This window comes from Amblyomma maculatum, unplaced genomic scaffold, assembly GCF_055883805.1.
Source record: "Amblyomma maculatum isolate TAMU_Amacu unplaced genomic scaffold, ASM5588380v1 scaffold_13, whole genome shotgun sequence".
Taxonomy (NCBI): domain Eukaryota; kingdom Metazoa; phylum Arthropoda; class Arachnida; order Ixodida; family Ixodidae; genus Amblyomma; species Amblyomma maculatum.
Window position 1 is genome coordinate 11,596,422 of NW_028146738.1, and position 9,093 is coordinate 11,605,514.

Here is a 9,093-nt window from a genome sequence, read left to right on the forward strand (position 1 = left end):
TCGTTGGCAACACCCGGACCAATATAGCCCCGTCGGACGAACCTGCCTGCGTGGTGTAGAACTATAATGCCAAACTCGGCATACAAGATTACTGGAAGGTTGTTTCTTTTCTCACCTTCCCACATTCAATAACCAACCCATGTTGGCAGCTTCTCGCAAGTTTCTGTATAATAAGGTATAGTTAGGTCGCGCAAACCAATGAAGAATCTCTGCTTCGCCATGCCAAGTGCCAGCTGTAGTCCACTGCCAGCGGCAAGATAAGCCGTCCTTTTTCGCTCAAAACACCATCACTGAATTTTCAGGGTAACAGAGTATTCAATGTTATCGCTTACAAATCAGTACAACAAATGCACTTCACAAGCATTTTTTCGTCTGTTAAGTTAAATACAAATAGCATAAAATACTGAATGCAGGGAGTGCAATAACTTTGCCACACGCAAATTTAGTTAGGGGCTAAGGATCTTTCCGTTTTTGATGCGACGGTAACAAGGTGCAGGTTTCTGCGCTCGGTGCCAGCAATATTAGTGAAAACGCTTCGCCTTGTGTTACGCGCCAAAATAGAGACGTTCTGCCTTCTATGCTTCAATCAATTTAGAAACAAAAAGACCTGGATATGCATCGAACTACTCGACGCAAGACTAGGCATTACCAGCCAGTGTTCCAACCTCATATGGCAATTTCGCTCAGATATGTTGTTCATTTCTCTACTTCATTGCATTTTTCTAGTGCTTGCTGGAAATTGGCACAGACCACACAACGTAAACATTAACAGAGAGTGGCGACTCCGAAGAGAGGCAACTTGGGCAGAAAAACGTTTACCTTGGTGCACAAAGGAGAAAATGGTATCTGTATGTCGTACAGAAACGCAAAATTGTTTTTACCAGGAAGTAAACAGCTTTCACTCGCACGTTCGGTTCGGATGTCGCAAAGTTTGAGATTCAGCTTTGAGCTTATCGCACTGAGTACCGCCATCTCCAGGATGGCAGACGACAAAACGCCGCACTACACCCGTGATGGCAAGGTAACTGTCGAGCAAAACGTACTCCGCCGATGCTATGGTCAGCAATGCATCCCGTTCCGTTTGTCCTAATATCTTCGTCAGGTGATCGAGGAAGCAAGGCTTCCGTGCAAAAAGTTGGAAAACTTCTGCGCTAACTCTGTTTCTGATGCAGAGGAGAGCGAAGCACATGACACGATTCAGGGTGCTCCTGTTACGCCGCATTGTTTCATCAAACGGGTAGTCGCTACCGGCTCAAGAGGAGTGTTTTTTCACTCGAATCTCTACAAGGACCAGGTTCATTGTTATCCCTCGGGACAGCCGCTCTGCGAAAAGTTGGAAGCACCACCCTGAGAAAAGAAGTTCAAATTTCATGATGGTCCTGTTCCGAGCGAAGAAATCTGAGAGCGCCACAGCTGTTCGTTTAGCAAACTTCGTATTTTTCATCGTAAGTTCGCTTATGGCTCCGGTGGATTCTAGAGAGTCAAGAAGTCCCTGAATAAAATTCCACTCGCCGCCGTGTGTGGTGATGGTGATGTGCCGGATGGATCCGCTAGCTCTTAGCATTGCGTATAACATAGATGTATTTTCTGGTGGGGGATTTATTTCTATGCGTAGGTTGAGAGCGCGAACGCGGCTGTTGGAGGCCAAAGCATCGAACAGAAGTTTAAGGTTCGAGTCGGACACCGTGCATATGTTGATCTGGCCGAGTTCTTCGGGGCATGTTGACGAGCAGGCGACCCGACCCGACAGCGCCGGTAGATCTGCATCCACCAAAGGTAGGGTAACCCGGCTGTAGGCATCACCGTGTGCCAGCGTCTCCGCCAAGGCTTCCCTGAAAGAGTAGAAAGAAGAGTACGAAAAGTAGCCTTACTCTTAAACTAAACATGATTTATTGCAGAGCAGATTATCAAACGAAAGCTAATATCAGCCGAGAATAAAAGGGAGATGCGTATAAAGCACATGCGATAACCACATTGGTACGTCCTAGAAATACCGCACATGTGTATCGTGTGCTACTTTCATTACTTTGTAATCCATCTTGCGCAGCAGAACCAAAGCATGAACGCATATACATGTCACCTCTACACGGGCGCAGCAGTCCAAATGTCTAGTGATGAAAACTCCATTCATGCTTTCGTTTCTAAAAAAACTGAAATCGTAGCTCATTTTGACCATCCTTCCATCTGTCGGGCACGAAAAGACGCGTTTATTACTGAATAGATTGCATACAACAACGTTGGCGCAAACCCACACAACAATACTCCAAAAAGGGCTCCTTTAACACCACTATACGAAATGAATTACCGTGTGCCCTAGTCTGAGATTCTTTGCTAGAAAGTTAACCACGCAAGCTGTTCGCTTCCGTCGACATTTTGGCATTTTAATGCAGTATTCCAAAAGTTCTGGAACCAGACTCCCACTCTCCAGCTCCCACTGGACTCCCCCTCACCCTAGGACCCTGTTCCCCTTCATGCAGAGAACTTGCCGACGCGCCGAAACGCTGCGCACGGCCTGCACGTTTAGTTGCGAAGGGAACACTGGTGGCCACGGCCCGCGCTGCAACATTGGCAGCGTGCCGAGTTGCTCCTTTGTAATAGGTGTGTCTGCAACGCCAGCAGAAAGGTGTAGACGGGCATGGCTAAATCGAAGAACTGATGATAGTACGTTTACTCGCGCATCTGGCGATTGATAGAGTGGGCTGCACGGACGAGTTAGCCATGACGTAAAAGCGTGCGCGTCTCATTGAGTGAGAAGCGTTTATTTAATAAAAAACTTACCTTCAAACTCAAGAAATAAAAATGCTTTCAAGATCATTGAGAAGGAGAAAAACGAGTTTTCCGTGGAAAAGCGAAATCTCCTTATTGAAGGGAGTGAAGGGAGGAGGCGGGGGAGGGTTGTTTCTGTGGCTGTTGAGGCTACCCGAGGCAAAACAGATTGAGAACCCCTACTGTAAAGTATCAACATTGGCCAACGTGGATGTGTCCTCGGTATCCCCCTAAGTTGTGCAGATTGTAATTTCCCTCGCCCGTCCGGCACGCCTTAACTCTGCGCGCGCGCGCGCGGTGTGTGAGTGCGCGTGCGGTGTCCCTCTCTCTTCTTTTTCCTTCCCTCAATTGAGCGGAAGCAAATTTTCGCCCACATCCTTCTGGAGGCATCCTATGATATGGAAGCTGATGCTGCTTAATCTGCATAGCACGCCTTCCTGGAAGTAGTAACAAATTGATTTCACCGTTGACTATCGTGGCTGGCAAAGCAGTTGACAGCGTTTTCATGAAAACAAAACGCGGTCATTTGCCTCAGAGCGTTATTGTTTGAGGAATAGTTTCCGCTTCACCTGCATATGACTATGTACTTGAAAAATTTTTAAGCAAGCGTGTTCTTTTTCACTTCTTAAACGTATATTTTCAAATGTTTTGGCATTCATGACAACCATGTCGCTTTGGAACGTTTATCTATATAAACCAAGTGTCTATTGTTAGCTGCGGCGATTCTCCGCTATTGTCTGCAGGGACGTAGCCAGGGAGAAGTGCCGGTATCAGAACATACGCCGAAATTTTCTGCACTCTGCATCCCCTCGTTGCACCTCCTCTATTTCTTTTCATTTTCTAGCGCCGTAGTATACTACCCCTACGAAAAATATTTCTGGCCACGCCACTTGTCGGTCCCGTTCTGCCGACATGAGACAATATGACTTCCACAAGTTCGGTATTCTCACGTGCTCGTAAACCAAATATCGATCTCGTCGCCCCCCTTCCCCTGGGCAGTCCACTGCGAATCAAGTATGAAACTCTAACTCGGGCACTCTTCCGTGCACAGAAAGCAATTCTAATACTAATTAAACCATACTGAGAATGGGAGGAATAACCCCGTAATGTGCGCAGTCCTAAAATACCGTAACAAAATGAATAAAGATGAAATAAGGTAGGCCAGCGTTTACGCACCTTTTTGTCCGGGAAAAAATCACATCTGTGAATACCAGCTTCTTTAAGGTCGTGTTACGGCTTAGAGCTTCACAAAGCACCAGGACGCCATCCTCACAGGACACGGCGCCCGCGAACTGCAGGCTTTAAATCGTAGTGTTCAAAACCAGTGCTCCTGCCACGCGCATCATGCAGACGTCGATCCGAGTGTCAACCAAATCTAGGTCACGAAGGCGAGTATTCTTGTACAATTCTAATGCCAAAGATTCTCCGTCATTTGCATTTATAATGTGCGCACCAAGCACCAAACGTTGAACACTGGTGTTCCCTTCCAGCGCTTCAAATAGTTCCCTCGCCGAAATGTTCGTAATGGAAGTGTTCAGCTTCAATGTCATCAAAGTTACGCTTGTCCTTAACATTCTGGCCACGGCTGAAACTTCGGTCTGCGTGCTGATGTTGGCAATATGCACTACCTGCTTGATGTTCACGTTTGCCAAGCCCTGTGCAAACTATCTTATCGGATCGATGCCGAGGTGGCCCACTTCTATATGTGAGGGAACCCATATCGTGACCGATTCGCACTTGCGGAGGCACAGCAGAGCTTCGACCATGCGTCGAGAGAGCACAGATTTACTTACCTCAACGCACTTTAGAGAGCTCGCGTTGTGTCGCACCAGTTTGATTAGTCCCTATTCAATCTTTCCATCAATGGAGCATATCTTCAGTTCTTCGAAGCCACGAACAACGTCGAGGCTCTCTTCTGGCAGGTAGCAGTAGGGATAGTCGTAGTGTGAGCGGGCTTCGCAGATTGTAACCTCAAGGCGGCGAATGTTTTCGATGTAGTAGTGTCCAGATGATGGTTTGAAGCGAACTGGGACGGGCACTTCCTTCGCACTAGTGTCCCGGGGAGGGACACAGAGTGCACAAAATGCCAAGCTCATCGATGCAGCCATGGTGGTGCTTCATGACCCACGGCACCAAGAAAGCAGCCTGTCGTGTAGCCACTTTGGGGGACTTGTATATGGTACCTTGGGGCATGTACCGGAGACTGAGTCTTCCTAGGCTTGGCTCTACAAGTTCGTAAGCCAGCAGGTTGAGAGTATGGTTCCATGCCGGTAGCTCGGAGATAAGCCAGCACCTGTCCATAGGTAATGCCGACGTACACTTCCTCTTGAAACACACAGCTGGGTTTATATGCCGCCGTGTCAGTTTCTCGGCTATCGGCATTTGCATAGAAATTCCGAAGCCTGTGGCAAAGACAGAAAAACACATACCTGTCGGTGCTAAATCTCAGCTTCGACGCCGGAATTGCTTCGCCGCTGGGGACAGTAACCAGCCATGCAATGACAAGGGTCCCGAGCGACATTCTCGTATTCATGGGAACAGTGTCTTTTTATTCGGAGTTCTGTTTCACACCCTTTTTGCAGTTAGGAATACAAATCAAAGCTCATTGATCTTTAACTGAAAATAATATTGTTGCATGAGCCAAAAAGCATATATATGTATAATCCTAAAATTTGGTTTGGCTGCTGGATTGAGCGAAGTTTCGTCAGTTGCTGGCAACACTTACTTAGATGCAGATGTGCTCCGGGGGCCCTATTACAGTGTACTAGAGTATGGGGTAGTGTGTTCAGGTGCCGTCGCTCTCCATGCATTGGCGTGAAGCGGCGCGCGTGGAAAGAAACCGGATTTGTGCGGCGGCGCTGCTGTAGCGTGGGCTGTCGGGGCTGTCGGGCTGAGCCGCTCGCTCTCCATTCTCGGTTGCTGGGTGGTCATTCTCGGTTGCTGGGTGGTCATTCTCGGTTGCTGGGTGGTGACGGTAAACGTGGTCCGTGCCCGTTTTCTTGCGGTTTTTTTTCTGGTGCTATAATAGCTGCTGGCCGTCCGAGAGTGTATAAATGCCGAATCGTCGGCGGCAATGGCACTGCTTTGCACCTGGGTGCAAAACAGGCTACCACTGGACTGACGGTGAACAGCCGTCGCTTTTTGCTGTTCCGGAAGACGAAGCGCGCAGGAAGGTTTAGGAGAGAAATTTGCATCGCAAAGACAAAACCCTGGATGAAACCTGCTCGGTATGTGAACTTCTTCGAGCCGTCGTGTATTCTCAGAGGCTATGTGCATATTATAAACGGAGAGGAAGTCCGCATACCACGTGGGAAACCGGAGTTGACGCCAGACGCCGTGCCGACGTTGCTTGTCAATGCCCCTAGCTACTTGTCAAAGAAATCATCGCAGTCAAGGCCTCCGAGGAAGCGCAAAAGTGCTCTGGTTGACTCGACCGCAGCCAAAAGAACACGTGCTGACGGAGAAACGGCTGAGACAGCCCAGTTGCATGCTGACCACGAACCTAAGATGTCTGCCACTACAGAGGCAACTTTAACAGAAGGCTTGCTTAAGCTTTGTGTTCCTTCCGCTTATTGGAGCTGCCACCGAATTCCTAACCACGAAGGGGTGGTTTACTGCAAACTTAAAATGCTTGAAAACGAGGACATTTTATCCGAGCGTGCGGTGATTTTCTCCCAAGACGGTATGCCCGGCATCGCATATTCAGCGCACCTCTGTGGGCGTCGCATTGAAGCAGGGCGCATTTTGAGCTGCGAAGAAGCGGAGAGTATTTTAAGGAACATTGACTCGTACGGCCTTTGCAGAGGTGCTTTGGAAATGTAAATGATGCCACTGTCTGACCTTACAAATGGCCTTCAGCTGCAAGTGATCATCAGAGATGACACGTACTACAGCAAGCATTGTGCAGGGAAAGAATTATCTGAAGGTATGTACCACAGCTCCTGGCACTGTACGGTGTTATGCGTGTGATCAATTTCCCTTTTGCATAGTTTTATGTAATAATCTGTTATTTTGCAGGGAGGCCCTGCATCTCATGCCGGTACATGAGGAAAACGCTGATGAGGAGGCAAACAAGAATAAAGCGCTCTGTCAGGAAGCATATCCAGAGTGCTTCGCAGAGACTTCGTTTGGCAGTACAAAAAAACAAACGGCTATCGTGTCGCTATGCCAAAGTTCAGAAGAAGTTAAAGGAAATGCAAGATGAAAATGCGTCAAAACCTGATGAAGTGCTTGAAGCGCAAATTGGTGCTTTGCCCCCTAAGCAGCAAGAATGTGTGAGCCAGTGCTTTTCAGCAGCAAAGAAGAAAAGTTCCAAAGGAAACACTTACTCAAAGGACTGGATATTAAAATGCATATTAATGAAAATGAAAAGTGCCAGGCTATATGAGCATATTCGCAGGCATAAAATTATTTTCCTTCCCAGCAAGAGTACATTAAAACGTTATCTCAGACTTTACAAAAGTGGGTTTGGCTTCTGCCACAACATCCTGTCACAACTAAAGAAGACAAGACACATCAGTGACTTCGAAAGACGCGGTGGCCTCCTAGTAGACGAAATCAAGTTGTCTCAGCACCTGAGTGTGACGTATACGGGACATATTGAAGGATTTGTAGATATGGGCCCTTTCAGCAGTGAAGGACAAAATGTTCCCTGTGACCACGGCATGGTCATAATGTTTGTCCCCTTCACCGGGAAATGGACACAGATCATTGGTGCATTTGCCACTAATGGGAACGCAAAAGCAGAGATTCTTGCAAAAGTGCTGATAGAGGTAACTATTCTCGCAGAAGCAAATGGTCTACTTGTTGATTTTGTAACGTGTGACGGTGCTTCATGGAATCGGCGCATGTGGAAACTTCTGGGAATTGGCGTAAAGAATGAAAAAATCACTTGCAGTCTTGAACATCCCGTAGATGCATCCCGCCGGTTATATTTCTTATCTGACTTTCCTCACTTGCTTAAATGCGTGAGGAACACGTTGCTGCAGCATCCCTTGAATACTCCACAGGGCATGGTAAGTGCTAGTAGTTTTATTTACATTACATTGCTTTTTCTAATCATGGTGCACGATGAAATGGCAGAACAATTGGTTGTAAGAGTGATGTTCTATAACAATTTGTGGTATAAATTATGCCAATTGTGCGTGCTTTACATTGTTTTTATAACTATTCCAGGTCTCCATTCAGCCCGTAAGACAAGCATTTAAAATTGACTCCAGCAATATTACCCTAAAGGCGATGCCTGGCCTCACGTCTGTGCACCTGCAGCCAAACAGTTTTGAGAAAATGAGTCACCTTTGCCTTTCAGCTGTTTAGAGACCGCGTCATTAATGGAAATTTATTTTACAAGGACCGGCTGGAAGCATCTTGGGGAAAAATTGATGCAACTGTAGAATTCTTCAGGTAAGGAAGATGCCTCGATAAGAATACTGTAATTCGTTTGCATTACTACCAAATTATATTCGAGTACATTGGCTTGTGGTAAATGCCCCAGCAAGAGGCTACCTAGGATCAAGATCTTGTTACTGCCCTCTAGCAAAACTTGAGTCCTCATGCACCTAAAGTATATCGTTTCATTTCATGTTTGCACATGTTTGCAATCAAGCACGTCCCTTTGCTTCCCTACTTTATGTGACGATGGTTTCAGCACTTCTGAATTGTATGCTGTTGCAGGATAATCAGCTCCCTCATCAGGAATATGACTTCCCGATTTCCAGCTAGAGCTCTCCGTCCAGGCTCCAGGAGTGTGCAGGCCCTAAAAGATTTCCTGGATTTCATGTCGTGCTGGGAGCGTCACGCAAATGGAGTTGGCGGATTCTTGAGTGCCTCCACAGCTGACGGACTTAGGGTCACAATATCAAGCACAATGGCTGTACTGGACCATCTAGGAAAACACAATTTCAGATATCTAATGACGGCGAGGCTCAGCCAGGATCCATTAGAGATTTTTTCGGGATTTTCAGGCAGTCATGTGGCTCAAATGGTCACCCGACGCCAACACAATTCCTGATCGTCGTGAACTGCCTCTCGTTTTATAACCTCGCAAAAGCAGTGAATGCGGGCAATGCAGAGCGTAGTGAAGAAATAAGCTCTCTTCTTGAACCATGCGGTGGCTGCACTCAGGAAGCCACAGTTAACGAGTTCGATAATGCAGTTGAAGCGGGGAACCTGGAATTGGCAGACCGCATGCTACAGAGGCTTCCGTCCGATCATAAAGGATAAGTTGAAGAAAAAAGTGATGGTCGGCTAATATATTACATGGCTGGCTATGTGGCCCGAAAGTTCCTCAAGCTAAATGACTGCACAAATTGTAGGTACCTTCTTTTG

At 47.1% G+C, this 9,093-nt stretch overlaps 1 protein-coding gene and 1 pseudogene across 1 annotated transcript; one reads left to right on the plus strand and one right to left on the minus strand.

The window, feature by feature from the left end:
* Window positions 1-898: 898 nt before the first annotated feature.
* Window positions 899-4,532, minus strand: LOC146172199 (uncharacterized). The gene is made up of 3 exons (XM_084585998.1): window positions 4,504-4,532; window positions 1,575-1,832; window positions 899-1,244 (listed from the first exon to the last, which is right to left on the minus strand). Exons 1-3 carry the CDS (start codon window positions 4,530-4,532, stop codon window positions 899-901), a joined length of 633 nt encoding a protein of 210 aa, XP_084442124.1.
* Window positions 4,533-5,819: 1,287 nt separating this feature from the next.
* Window positions 5,820-8,173, plus strand: LOC146172200 (uncharacterized; annotated as a pseudogene).
* The last annotated feature ends 920 nt before the right edge of the window (window positions 8,174-9,093 follow it).

What these genes read in the sequence shown, in the direction of transcription:
- LOC146172199 (XM_084585998.1), bottom strand. Translation starts at nt 4,532, where the DNA reads ATGGTCGAAGCTCTGCTGTGCCTCCGCAA. An exon ending in GCTCTGCTGTGCCTCCGCAA is followed by an intron (nt 1,833 to 4,503) that starts GTGCGAATCGGT and finishes CTACTCTTTCAG; the next exon opens with GGAAGCCTTGGCGGAGACGC. An exon ending in CCACCAGAAAATACATCTAT is followed by an intron (nt 1,245 to 1,574) that starts GTTATACGCAAT and finishes TTGAGCCGGTAG; the next exon opens with CGACTACCCGTTTGATGAAA.